At 37.0% G+C, this 14,135-nt stretch overlaps 2 protein-coding genes across 6 annotated transcripts in view; both read left to right on the forward strand.

Moving 5' to 3' along the window:
• Window positions 1-1,499, forward strand: part of LOC121407002 (amine oxidase [flavin-containing] B-like) — a 36,721-nt gene extending 35,222 nt beyond the window's left edge. For 2 of the 3 annotated variants that reach the window (XM_041597889.1, XM_041597888.1), the window contains exon 18: window positions 819-1,499. In XM_041597889.1, the coding sequence (XP_041453823.1) occupies window positions 819-977 (159 nt within the window). In that variant the 3' untranslated portion in view covers window positions 978-1,499. The remainder of the gene's footprint in view (window positions 1-818) is intronic. The other variant, XR_005968858.1, reaches the window with a different exon arrangement.
• Window positions 1,500-6,928: 5,429 nt separating this feature from the next.
• LOC121407003 (amine oxidase [flavin-containing] B-like) overlaps window positions 6,929-14,135 on the forward strand; it is a 33,895-nt gene continuing 26,688 nt past the window's right edge. Inside the window, exons 1-3 of one of the 3 annotated variants that reach the window (XM_041597891.1) lie at window positions 6,929-7,017; window positions 12,630-12,740; window positions 13,672-13,766. In XM_041597891.1, coding sequence (XP_041453825.1) covers window positions 12,689-12,740; window positions 13,672-13,766 — 147 coding nt within the window. In that variant the 5' untranslated portion in view covers window positions 6,929-7,017; window positions 12,630-12,688. Of the gene's footprint in view, window positions 7,018-10,767; window positions 10,873-12,629; window positions 12,741-13,671; window positions 13,767-14,135 lie in introns of those variants that run through there. The other 2 variants (XM_041597892.1, XM_041597893.1) reach the window with 2 other exon arrangements.

Below are 14,135 nucleotides of genomic sequence, written 5' to 3' on the forward strand. Positions count from 1 at the left end.
CGAGTCAAAAGTGATCCCTGACGCTGCTTGTCAATTTTTTTCTAGTGCGAAATGTCCTTTGCTTGCTCTTATTGCATTTTTGTTGATCAAGATAGTTTACTCTGCGATTGCATTAGTGATTAGTATGCCGCAGAGCAGCCCGTTTACATGTTTGGCTCACTGACGTTAATTTTGCGTGATGTTAGAATACGTTCCATGCTGATACAGTGTAGATCAGATTTTATCAAGATCTATTTAAGACTAGACTAGATCTGAAATAAATTTATTTACATCTAGGACTATTAAACCAATTTGACCAAGCTTGTTGATCTAACGTAAGTAAGCGTAAAGTTCGGAATAAACCAGTTCTAAGTTAACCATGGCATCACTAGTAGTCAGCACTAGATAGGTCCAGATTTGAGATAAAATCAATGCTCTAGCCTATAGGCTAGCCCTATCCTAGTCTAGCATTTTGTCTTTTCATTAATGGCAATTTGATGGATATAGATCTAAGCCTAAGGCCTATGAAAGGGTACCGGTAATTTGATTTATCGTGGCAATGTGAACGAAAACGACCACAATTAAAACCACGCCCATTTTGTACTCTTATTCTGAAGGTGCGAATCATATATATTCATTGGGGTCCGGAACTGCGGTGGGAAAGTAATTTCCTTTCAAGGCTATCTTTGTAGGTGCAATCTGCTCAGTATACTGACTAGGAACCATTCAGAATTGCAATTAGCGATTAATCGCTAATCTTTGAGTTACGGAGCCATTGAGTCGGTATGACTATACGGCATTAGCCTGATGTATGATTCTTGCTTCCTTTCGACTTCTAGGACATGCCTGCACTTCCATTCCAAGAAACCTTCCTCGAGAGAAGTCTACCGTCCGTGAGTGGCTTCTTAATCTTCCTAGGAACTTCTCTCACTCTATTAGCAGTAGGCGAGGCTCTGTGGATGTGTAGAGGTGCCCTCCAACTACAAAGGGTCAACTAAGCAACTCTCTGGAAATATTCAAGTATGGGGGGAATATACGCTCTACTAGGTGGTGAACTTAGTAAGACTGAATCACTGGATTTGGAATGGAAGAGTACGTTTGTTATTGGCGGGAGTGATGACTTACAGAGCTGTCTGTGATTTCTCAGGGATATAAGTGAACAAACACTTAATGTGTAACAACTCGAATCCGCTTTGAACTCATAAAGATTTATTGGATGTATCTGGAATAGTAGTGTCTATATTTATGTATAACTCGCAAGTGGTCACTCCGAGATCCCTGCAGTGATCAGAGAAAGAACTCCCTACACGAGTGGACAGAAGAAACAGGAAAATATCCACTCCGACTTCACTCTAAATCCACTGTTGGGAAAACGCTCAAAGAATAACTTTTTGCTCTCCTTTTTATCTCTCCCACTAGAGGTGAGGGCGATCCAAATGTCCAAACCTTATGACACATAACTCCGCAACCATTAGTCACTTTTCAACCAAACTTGGATGGTAGATGGACTTGGGTGACCTGCATATTATTCTGCAGTCGGAGGTCACATTCTAGGTCAAAGGTTATTTTCAGGTCAAAGTCAAAGTTTACATGCAAGACTCTCTTATGGTACCTAACTCTGCAACCGTATATAAGTCACTTTTCGACCAAACTTGGGTTGTAGGTATACAAGACTTGCAGGTTATTGTGTTCGGAGGTCACATGGTATGGTCAAAGTTCATTTTAAGGTCAACATTAAAGTTTACGTCCAAGACTCTTATGACAAGTGTAATTCCATCCCAGTCATTTCACAATGAGGTTCCGATACAATTCTGTTGCGTGCCCTCGCAAATCACGATATTATTGGTTGTTTTCATGAGTGGGCGAGACACAAAATCGCTTACGCCTTGTTTAACATTAAGAAATCATCCACTTTTTGAATAATTGCTTTTAATTATAATTTTATCTTGGAGCAGATGTATCTTGAACAAATCTTGTACATGTATAATGTAGCACATAGACCCGGTTTTATAAATACACTATAAAAACTTACTGGTGTTAAAACGGTGACATGACATTTGCTCCTTATACTTTATTTCGTCTAAGATGTAGGGTTAGGGTTGCAATAGGTGAGATGTTTGGTTTAGGATAGGGTATAGTGTTAAAACCAGGGTTGAAGTTGACAGATCCATTAGGGTGTGGAATTTACAGCAGGTCAATTGTCGCCGAAGCAAATGTAATGGAACATTATCAATCAGTCTTCCTTATACGGACCAGGGGGCCGTTTCATAAAGCTGTTCGTATAAGTTAAGAACGACTGGTGAACCTTTCTTGCGCACTTAACCATCACCAGTGAATAAATCATTTACCACATGCAAAAAAGGATCACCAGTCGTTCTTAACTTTATGAAACACCCACCAGGCTTACAGGCGTTAAGTATGCACCATGGGTTTAGCGTAACACCAATTGGTGCTGTAATAAGCACTATGATAACACCGATTGGTTATTGAACTTACATCATATTGGTCATTATTTTGAAGAAAAAAAATCCCATTCAGGCAAATGTGGAGGTATATACTTTGACTGCAACTGAGATCCATCAGTTTTCCATCTATAAATATAAAATTTTCGAAAATGGAATGTAGATATATATTGCAGTTCTTGCAACTTTTAGGTAAAGGGAATGCCGGAAAAAAAATATTGATTTATTTTACAGTAATCTATTAATGACAATAATATTATATAATTTGGTCTACCCCTCCCGCCCATTTATAGGCTTATTTGACACTTTGTTGTGGTAGATGAGAATTAATTCACTGCAAGCTGGTTATTGGGTATTTCTCTGAAGAATATTCTATTATTTCATTTATTGGGTAAGATTTCTCATTTATATCTGGGAGTTTCACTGTGCATTTTAAATTTATTGGATTTTAAAGGATTAATATCACTTTCCTAGATTGCATGCTTGTGAAGAAAATCCGATTATATAATTTTCTTGAACAAAATTTGATTCTTCAAGAAGCATCTTGTGTTTTGAATATTATATGTCTTATTTTATTTAAAAACATGAATACAATAGATTGATATATTGAATTTCGAAAGCATTATATTTCTATGGAATAGATACTAACATTATATTAACAATTTCATGTTAAGCAAGCAGATGTATTCCAACTTTTATAAATCACTGCAATGGATTAAATAAACTTTCATATAACAATAATGATCAGAGATTTTGTAATGTGTTTTATCTACATTGTGAATAAAAAGAGATTTTACAGGGCCGCAGTCAGTAAGTGAAATACATTAAGAGATCAGTGTGATTTTAAATAGCACGTACCGGAAAAGGGAGACTTATCGATACTTTGTCATAGTTTATTATTGGCTATGACATACCATTGTAAACATTATAGTCTGCTCATTAATCAGGTGTATGTATTACGCATGGGTGATGTTTGGGATTAAAGGACAAGTTTACCCCCAACAAAATTTTGATTTTGAATAAAAAGAGAAAAATTCAACAAGCACAACATTGAAAATTTAATCGAAATCGGATATAAAATAAGAACGTTGTGACATTTTTAAGTTTCGCTAAATTTCACAAAATATGCACATCCCGGTCGATATGCAAATGAGGGAACTGATGACATCACTCACTATTTCTTTTGCATTTTATTATATGAAATATTCTATTATTCTCATCAGTGTTCTGTGAAACAAAGTTTCATTTCGCCCTGGACATGTGGATTTACCATTGTTTAACATTTTACGGTTCAGTCAAGTTTGTCCTTGTCAAATCTGTAAAATTTGAAATATTGTATAATTCAAACAATAAAAAACAAAAGAAATAATGAGGGACATCACCGATTATCTCATTTGCATGTGACTAAATTGTGCATATAACTATTTGTGAAAAATAAGCGAAACTTTAAAATGTCATAACTTTCTTGTTTTACATCCGATTTTGATAAAATTTTACCTTTAAACTTTGAAAGTTATCAATTTTCGGGGATTTTTATTCGAGGACGCAGTGTAGAGCAATGCAAATTTGCTACCGTCCTCACACCAATCATCCCCATTAATAATTCGTGTTTTGAGGGTAGGAAGGCTTATTGGTTTAGACAGATGTGAATTTGTGTGGGAGGATGTGCGGGTGTATGCATAGACAAAATACGTGTGTGAGCATGCCACGTATGTGTGTTAGTGGCTCTGTGTGTGAGCGTACGTGGAAGTGGTTTGTATGAGGGTAAAAAGGCGGGTGTGCGATAGACTGAGGGAGGGTGTATGAGGATGCGTGCGGTTTAGGATACCTGGGGAGTGTTTCATCAACATTTTCATCCGACAAGTTGTCAGATCTGACATCTTTCTCTGATGTTGATTGGCTGAGAGGTACTGTCACTATGGTAACTGTCGGATAAAACGTCCGACAATTTCTTTTCATGAAACGCTTTCCAGGTGTGTGGGGCGACTATAAGTGCATTTTCGTGTGTACGATGCATTTAAGCCTCATATGGATGTGGAGGTCGAAAGGCCAGCCCCCTCCCCCTACCCCCCCCCCCCCCGCCTTTCCGGGCCTTCTGTCTGTATCTTCAGATCTTCAGTAGAAAGCCCCAAAAATAAAATACTCATTGGTACAATTTTCGCAAAGAAACGGACAGACAAAACAAATTATTCTGAAGTAAAGTTTAACCTCCATTTAAGACCTCATACCTGTATACTTGAATTTCAGTTTGCCATTATTGAATACACTCTAAAAGGGGCGCCGTTTGTCCTAGATACATCACTGTCCTGATCAACATGTTCAAAAATCAAAATAGCAATTATATTTATTTTTCAGGTCACTTTATCAAGGAATTTCAGGTCACGCCTCGCGATTGCAGCTTGTTTTATTTGAGATTAAGTTGTATTCATTTTCACAATTAATGTTCTCAAGATTGCGCATTCATAGGTTATATAGGTCGACCCCACAAATACTAATCTTGTCTCGTATAGGCCTACCCATTTTTATTCAGTCCTATATTTTTTTTAAATCAATCGAGAAAAAAAACCCCTCTCTCCCCCCGTTTTAATGCTTTAGGCCCAACCCCATTAAACATATTCGAAATCCGTCAAAGAATAAGAGGGTAATCATTTTCTTTTTTTATTCCAAGTTTTTATTTTATGACAGACAGATCCTCCATGTTGTGTGACAGATTTTAAAACGGTCATTTTCTCTAAAATTTTAAAGTGATTTCTATGTGCGGGGATCACTATACACACATAATTTCACACCCCTTCTATTATACAAAAGTCATTGTATTCATCATGTTTCATATATTTATGGAAGGTTTATGGATTGCTGCTCGAATATGACGTCACAAACTTACAACTCATTCTTATTCAAAAAAGGTCTTCATTAAATAGGCCTATTTCTCCAGAAATCAAACAAACAATGTCGCACATGCAGTCTTCACAAATTTGATGATTTTCTTTAGAAATGATATATCTTGTTCATGTCCATAGAAATTATGTTGTCGGACAGTATAGGTCCTATTTAACTATCACATCACATAGGCAGTACATAGTCAAGCCAAACTCGCAAATTCTACCAAAATTATTTGTCCCCATTCAAAATTTCATAACATAGGGACGTGTGGCAGCCATCTGGAATATCAAAATACGACATTTATCACAATCGTACTTGACATATTTCGTTAGCAATCAGACTATACTTCACTCATAAATCACAATTACATGCACTCACTCTTGTGAAAAAAATAATCGCCCATTCATACAGGCATTGGCGGCGGAAGCCCAAAAAATAGGGGGGATGTCTACCTAAAAGTTTGTGATGGACACATGTGAAAAAAATTTCACAAAAAAAAGGTCATCAACCTAAATTTTATGGGGGGACAAGACACATATTAAGGGGGTTCACCAGAATTTAGGGAGGGACGCAGGAAACAAAATTGACAAATAAAAAAAAGATTATCAACTAAAAATTTAGGGGGACCCTCCCCCTCCTCATATTTTTTGGGGGACCTGTCCCCCCATCCCCCCGCTTCCGCCGCCTATGCATGCAGGGGTCTATGGCAGCCATTTTTAATATCAAAGAAATAGATGTTTAACAAAATATCGTGTTTTCATACATTATTTTCCTCTTGGGTTACAAAGGGATTTTATAGTTAATGTGTGTGAAGTTTTGTAATTTCCATGCATGGGTAGACCTATGGGGGCCATGCATTTGATTTCCTTTCAAATTCAGAAACTCTCAAGATTACGCGATTTGCATCATTTATATTTGAAGGCATAGCCACGGAACAAGGGGCATTGGGGCACTTACCCCCCGCCCCCCTCTAAAAAAAAATCCGTAGAAACAAAGTACCTTTTTAAAATTGGAGAATGCCCTTTTTTTAAATGAAATGTGTCCTTTTCAAAATGGAATACCCTTTTTGAAGTAAAACATAGGCCCTAGTAAATTTTAGGTTAGAAAATCACAAAATTTTAGCTAGTTAGGCCTATACTCATTCTGTTCCTGGTTAAAAAGATGTTTAGAATATTATACATTTTTTTCAGGTTGGAATATTACATATTTTCATCTCGCGCTCGCATTTTTCGATTGGTGAGATCCTATTCATGCTTCATTAAATGCGTTAATTCTTTAGCTAGAAACTGCTCGAAATGTTTAATTTTCATGTCTTATTACTTTTTCCCTAACCATGATATTAAACGTGCTGTACAGGGCAGGAGAGGTGGTCTTGCACGATTTCCTAAGAACTTTTCTTTCCTCTCTTTCCTTTACTTTTCTAACTAATATAGATTCAACAAAGAAATTATTCTGCTTTTGAAAAAAAAGGAACGCAAATTAACAAGGCAACAAGTAAAAACTGACTAGATGCAAATCAACGACAATTAACGGTTCTTGCAGCCTAAATCCGCCTATCCAGGGACGCATGCATGCTCGCTCTCAAAAGATCAGCGACGGTCGCGACCGGCGGCCAAGCTAGCGAACGCAACGATCTCTCACTTGGATCAGCTGACTTGAGTGACGCTCTTGAGTCTTGAGAGAATTAAAACATGTAAGTAACTTTTGCTAAATTTAGATGTCAGATTGATAGAGTTGCTATATTATTGTCACTTATCAGCTTCATATGAAGTAGTGTTTTCTTTCAGTGATGTTCTCTTTATTTGATAATTTAGGGTCTGTCTAAAAACATGGTGTGAAAAAATTGACGAGCTGTGCATCATTCACTCGTTATCACCACCGTAATTCGCAAGCGCAAGCATCGGGAATCGTTCCCATTTCTTCCCTGAACTGCGGGCATTGTCATGTGAGTTGCGAGTTGGGCGTAACTAGCCTGGAGGCTTCTGGGGCCCGTTTCTCAACACATGTCATGGACAGGTTCGTCATATCTTTAACCACCAACCACGGAGTTAGTTCCAATCTTACTAAACCTGTTTCTCAAAAGGCTACCTAATTATCTTGATATCGATACTATCAGAGATGCCAAGTTCAAAGACCAGCTATGCCTATGCGTGAGATTTTCTGTGAGATCACATCACAGACGTGACTTTGTGTACAATGTAGTGCTGTTGTCGATAGGCCTCATATCGACATTGATGTTGACATACGAAGGATTTTCAATGTTTCCGACATGTCGACATGCACGCACCCACATCGACATGCAAACATTATAACATAAAATAAAAAGGGGTCTAGCCTAAAGTCACAAGTATAAAGCTTAGCTGAAAAGTTAGAAGCTTTTATCCACAGTAAGTGGCGCGATTAAAAGGTTTATTCAGCTATAAAGTGTCACATTAAATGAAAAAAGAATACCTGCGAGCTGCGCGGCAGCAGAAATACGTCAGTGCCTGAGTGTGGGCCGGCCTGCCCGATCGAGCTGCCCGGCCCATCGACGATCGCTCTAGCGAGCGTAGCGTAGTAGCATTCACCGTACCCATCGCTATTCACCGTGCTTGATAATACGTTGCTCCTCAATGCATTACTTTTCACATAAACGTTTTTGTCAAAGTTGTGACCGCCGCAATTGAGCGCTTATTTCAAATCACGAAAGTCACAGAAAACTTCCCTTCCTTCGTTTGGAGATCGCCGCGGAAGTGATACTGAAATTATCGGTCAATTTTCATTATTTTTTACTGTCAATTTGAGGAGCTTGCGTTTGCAGCACATGTGTACCAGCTTATAATACGCAATGATCACTATTGTAATTGGTGATTCTCAAATTGGCTCCGAGTGTTATTGCGCAATGCTTTCGAGACCGGATCGTGGTACAAAACTTGATTATCCAGAAAAAGATGTGGATTAAATCGGTGATTTTGAAAGTGAATTCACTCTAGCTTAGTGAAAATATGTTTTCCCGAACTGAGCCTGTATTATATAGATCTAGATCTATAGTGTGGGGATATCACTCGTGTCAAGGTGAATACATTTGATTGAGAGTGTTATGTTTCATGATCGAATGATTTTTTTTGTTAGGGAGCCTAGGCTGAATTACGGTCCTTTTTTCATGTTGACATTGTCAATGTCGGGATTAATTTTTAAGCGACATGTCGACATGGATTTTTGTTCCCGACAACAGCACTAGTACAATGTACCGGTATATGGGGATAGGCTTTGATAGTTGCGTGAGACAGAGATTTGAGGGGATGAACAAGAGTCTAAAATGCTTGAGTCTCACGCATAATGCGTGAGACTTGGTAGCTGTGTGCTATCGGTAAAAAGAGCAGGGGTGGTATTCTGAGATCCATTTTATCTCAGATAAAATAAAATATTTTATCTCCGTTAAAATCAGTGAGATAAAATACCCTTAAAATCTCTCTGAATTAGTATTCTGAGAACCATTTTATCTTCATTTCATCTCTGTAAGACACACACCTATTTTTTAATCAATATCCAATTAGAAACGCGCTTTTATAGCTCTCTCATATCACTCAACCAATTAAAATCCATTCCGCCAGGAGGTGTGGCAAAGGGGTGAGATTGCGTCAATTTATTGACTTCAAATATGCTTGCACTATACGGTTACGCGTCTTTGCGGAGATTTCATTTTAACAAAAAGGACAATACTCTCATCTTTTTTCGAAGTCTTTATTTATTGCATCTTTTCAAGCATCATTTCAAAGACAATATTAGTCAAGAAAAGTCTTATGAAATACTCTCTGATTGTACAGGAACAACGTTAAGGTGTTATTCTCAATAAATATATAATTTTTCTTCATTTTCAAATTTCATGTCACCATTTGGGGTTAATTCACCTAGAAATACTGGTGAAATCAACGTCGCAGAGATAAAATAGCCTCTACCCTCTTTTAAGTTTATTTTTTCTTCAAAGTAACATGGGCGCAAGCACGTCATCTGCGTTGCAATGGCCAGATACGCGATGGGTATGTGTACGCAGGCATTGTTCTGTTGCGTATCATCTGTAGATCAGTGACATCACACATCTTTGTCGCATTGCCAATTTGCTATCTCCATAGCAATAGTGATCGCAATATTCAAATGCTCATAACTTTCTCATTATTTGTCCCATTTTTCTCAAACTTTTGTTGATCTGTTTCTTTGATTTTTCTGTTTTCACACAAGCTATCTTGTTCCAATGGTTTCATTCTCCTTTAAGAAAAAAGTTATGACAGGTCCGGATGTGTCATAAATATTTAGTGAGGTTGTTGTACCCGATCTTGGTAAACAGGGCTTCATGAAATGGTTAGGGGACAAGTAGCTCACTATCTCCGATTTAGTCAAGAAGTTAGACTTATGGCGGTGTTTAGAATTTGGCCCCTGGAAAATCTAAAAGTATCTACTGTCATACATCTCCAAGTCTCCATGAAGCTTGGGATGGGTTACCATTGCTCCCTTTATACTTTGGGTTTTCCCACGGTGAAACTAGACCTAAATCACACATTTTACATATCGTTTTGAGCCCAAAATTATGTACATGGGCCAAAACAATATTTACCCCCCTTATTTGATAATTTTGCGTATATTTATTTAATAAATAGTAGTAAATTTGAAAAATAAGAGCATGAGCGTTAACTTACCCAGACTATTTATGTTGCCATCTTGCCGCCTTTGTTATTGATACCTAGATACCACACGCGTGTATGGCTGCCAACTTCGATTTAAAAAAAAATACTTGCATTGGCCAATAAATATCATGAATCATAAAATACTTGCATCAGTCGATAAATATCATAAGCAATCTTTATGATGTTTATCAGACGATGCAAGTGTTTTTTAAAATAAGAAATAATAATACTAATTTTCTTCTCATTTTCCTGTGAAACAAAGTTTTATTCCTCTGTGAACATGGGGAATTACTATTGTTTCATATGATTCAGTCAAGTTGGTCCTTATTGTAAAATATGTAGGAATTTGAATATTGTAGAAATCAAACATTAAAAAAAAGAAATAGTGAGGGACATTATTGACCATAGCATTTGCATACTGTTACTGAGTTGTGCATATAAATGTTTTGTGAAAAAATAGTTACCTGGTAATTAAATCTTTTAAATGTCATAACTTACAAATGTATTTTACATCCGATTTCGATGAACTTTTCATTTTTCTCTTTTGATTCAAATCAGCATTCTTGAGAGTGGACATTTAAGTTGAAGTCATTTTGTCCTCTAGTTGCTAACACTAATGTGGGCAATCACCACCACCACAAATACATGTACCTCTTGTGAAATCTTGGGAATGTATTACCTAGCACGTAAGCCCCTTATTTTCTTTCATAACAAAATGAACTTGCAGAATATTTACTCTATTTACTGGCTGTCCCAAGGTCAAATCTGGGTTGAACCCTTCATTGACTCTGCAAACATTGTACTACAGAGAAAGGAGCATCTTACCTGGGATGTGCGAATTCGATAAGCATGGATGGGCTGTTGTGACTCTCCACTTGTACATACTGGTAATTGTAGTGTCTGTGTCACCATGCTTTTAAATCCCAGTGTGTTGTTAGTTTGTGCTTAGAATGTACATGTTGCAAAATGTGTCTCAGGTTTCCTTGTCAGTAGCTTGATGTTGTCTGACTGCAGGGGCCTTGGAGTCATTTGCCACTGGCATTCCTGAAATAAGCATAATCATCTTGATGGATTTTATCAAAAGAAATTTTAATGTCTGTCTTGTCTGCATAGCAGAGCGAGACTATAGGCACCACTTTACTGATGGTGGTGGCATCGTCAACATTAAATCTTTACTAAAGGTTAAGTTTTTAAAAATTGTCAACTTAGAAAGTATATAGGCCTACATGTACATTAGTTCATGAAACTTAGACATAATGGTTATCAAGTATTACTGAGCATCCTGCTAAAATTTGAGATCACATGATCAAGGTCAAAGGTCATTAGGGTCAATGAACTTAGACCATGTAGGTGGAATCAACATCAAAATCTTAACCGAGGGTCATCTAAGGTCAATGAACTTTGGCCAAGTTTGGGGTATTTGTTGAATTACCATCATAACTTTGAAGTTTATTGGTCTATTTCATAGAACTTGGACAGAAGAGTAATCAAGTATCACTGAATTTCCTGTGTGAGTTTCAGGTCACATGACCAAGGTCAAAGGTCAATAAATTTTGGCCATGTTGAGGGTATTTGTAATAAATAGTGATCATTACTCTGAAAGTGTATGGATCTAGTTTATCAAACTTCTAGTGTTTTTTATGATTATTTTACAGTACATGTAGATTTCAAAGTCAGCACTTTTGCTATATTGAATCGCGTGATGCAGGTTAGACTGACAGAAATGCTCTACTTGTTTAAACCCTGCAAAGTTAACATGTTATGTACATTGAAGTTACGTTTTTACCATTGATAGGAATTATCAGGGCTCCGTAACACAAAGATTAGCAATTCAAAATCGCTAATTTGAAAGACAGATTCTGATTGGTTCCTAATCAGTGTACAGAGCAAACTGCGCATGCAACAATGATCTTGATCGAGGCCATTTCATTAAGCCATTAACCCTTTGAACCCAATAGGCCGGAATACCGGCCTGCCAGAAAACACGCAAATACCCGATAGGCCCGAATACCGGCCTACAGTCATGTGATTTCAAAAGCATGGATTCTAAATGTCAGGTGATCTTCTAAAATGACGTCATCTTTCTAGTACGTGTAGGAATATTTAGTCGATAATTTCAGTCAATGTCGGCAATGATTTCGGAAGGATTTAGCTTAAAAAATTGCCAAAATATGCCACTTTTTTGTGATTGCTCGTGTCGTAGGTGCGGTAATATGCGGCAAGTCACGTGCTTACTATGGGGAAGCAATTGGTATATCTCACTTTGGTGAAAACAGTAATTTTGAGCCCAAAACAGACACTAAATTTGATATTTCTGATTGTAGACTAGGTCTACGAGAAGCCAAACAACTTCAGCTGGCTCGGGCCGGGTACTAGCGGGGGGAAGGTGCCGTTGGGTCTCGAATCATGGGGGATTGTATGAATGTGGTCGAGAACTCATTTATGTGCAAATAATTCAGGGTGTATGTCACGACCGCCCCAAATAATTCAGGGTTCAAAGGGTTAATGGCTAACCTTTGTATTGCGAGGGAAACTGAACAATGAAAAGTACCCTGATGTCCCGTCTGCCTAAAATCATGAAAGTAGTATGCAGATGCCTCGAGTCCCAACTCTTCATGAGTGTGTTCTCAATATTTCATTCTAGATAGAGCTCTGCACTGCACCTGATATTGTTGGCAGGAAGAAGGTTGATGAGAAGTCCAGATGGGTTCCGAGAGAATTCGGGATGTTATTATTGTTGGAGCAGGGATCAGTGGTGAGACATTACTTTCTCCTCTTTAAAGGTCAATTCCACCGCATTGATAAGATGATTTGAAAAAAAATCAAACCAGAACAAAATGTTCAAATTTTTAATCTAAAATGTGGAATTGAATTGAAAGTTGTGACATGTTTAAAGACAGAAAAAATATGCAAAATGAATAGGGACAGTGATTACATGTATCTGTTTACTTGTAACTCAAGAGGAAAATAAATTTTGGTTCTTTACTCTTTGTGTGAAAATGAATTGAATTAACCTTTGCAAATTGGAATTTATGTTTTTGATGTGTACATTTTCAATGAAAAAAAAAATTGCATTTAGATCAAGTTTTCAGGAATGGGAAATCTCATTAGCTCTATATGAGGGAGTTGATTCGATAGCATGCTATTTCTTTATGTTGCATTATATTTATATGAAATTTTGAATATTTCTATTGGTGTAAAATTGCAAAGTTGTGTGTCATATTAAACTGTATGTAAATTGAATTACTTGATATTAATGCCTAGTCTACTTTACATGTAATGCACATATTTCCCATTGTTTCATTACCAAATTGTTCTTTAAAACAAGATCGGAGTTTGTTATTTAGATTAGAAAATTACAGAATTTGGAAAAAAAACCCAGACAGAATTCAGAAAGTGCACTGTGCAGTCAAAAAATCTTTGACAATAACTTGCTGCTCCATATCCATTAATGCCAGCTTAAATTAAATACCAGACATTGATTTTCATTGGTACCTACTTTAAAAAAAGGATTGAATAACAAGGCATTCAACTAAATGAATTAATAAAAATGCATTAAAATGCCATACCTTAACAGTGAATTTCTGATATCCATATTGTTCTGTAACCGGAGCCATCATACATGTATATCACTTTCTAATTTTTCATTGTTCTATTAACCTGAATCACAATGTATTCTATTCCAGGTTTATCAGCCGCCAAGCTCTTACATGAATCAGGCCAAGATGTACTGGTACTAGAAGCAAATGATCGAGTTGGAGGACGGACATGCAATTTCTATGTAAGTGAATAGTAATGATTTGCTTGTGAGGAAATGGGAGAGGCAAACAATGTGTTTCAAAGAGATGTGAAAAGAAGAGCTTTCTTCAAATCTACACAGGTCTGTAAAAATGTTCAACAATTATAGCAGATTCAAATTTGGTGAGAATTTCTTTTTGAAAAGGTACAGTATATATGCATGTACTGTAGATGATGTTCAGTGGTGTGGGAGTTCAGAATTTTAGCTGATATCATTTTTCTCCAGCTTGATTTTAGCTTTTTTGTAATTACTCACACTCCTCAGCTTTTTTAGCTCTTTGTGACCACTACATTTTACACACACTTTGCATCTACAGTGCGTATCAAAAAAAGTTTACACTTTGAAAAAGCC

The sequence above is a fragment of the Lytechinus variegatus genome, chromosome 2, assembly GCF_018143015.1.
Source record: "Lytechinus variegatus isolate NC3 chromosome 2, Lvar_3.0, whole genome shotgun sequence".
Classification (NCBI taxonomy): Eukaryota; Metazoa; Echinodermata; class Echinoidea; order Temnopleuroida; family Toxopneustidae; genus Lytechinus; species Lytechinus variegatus.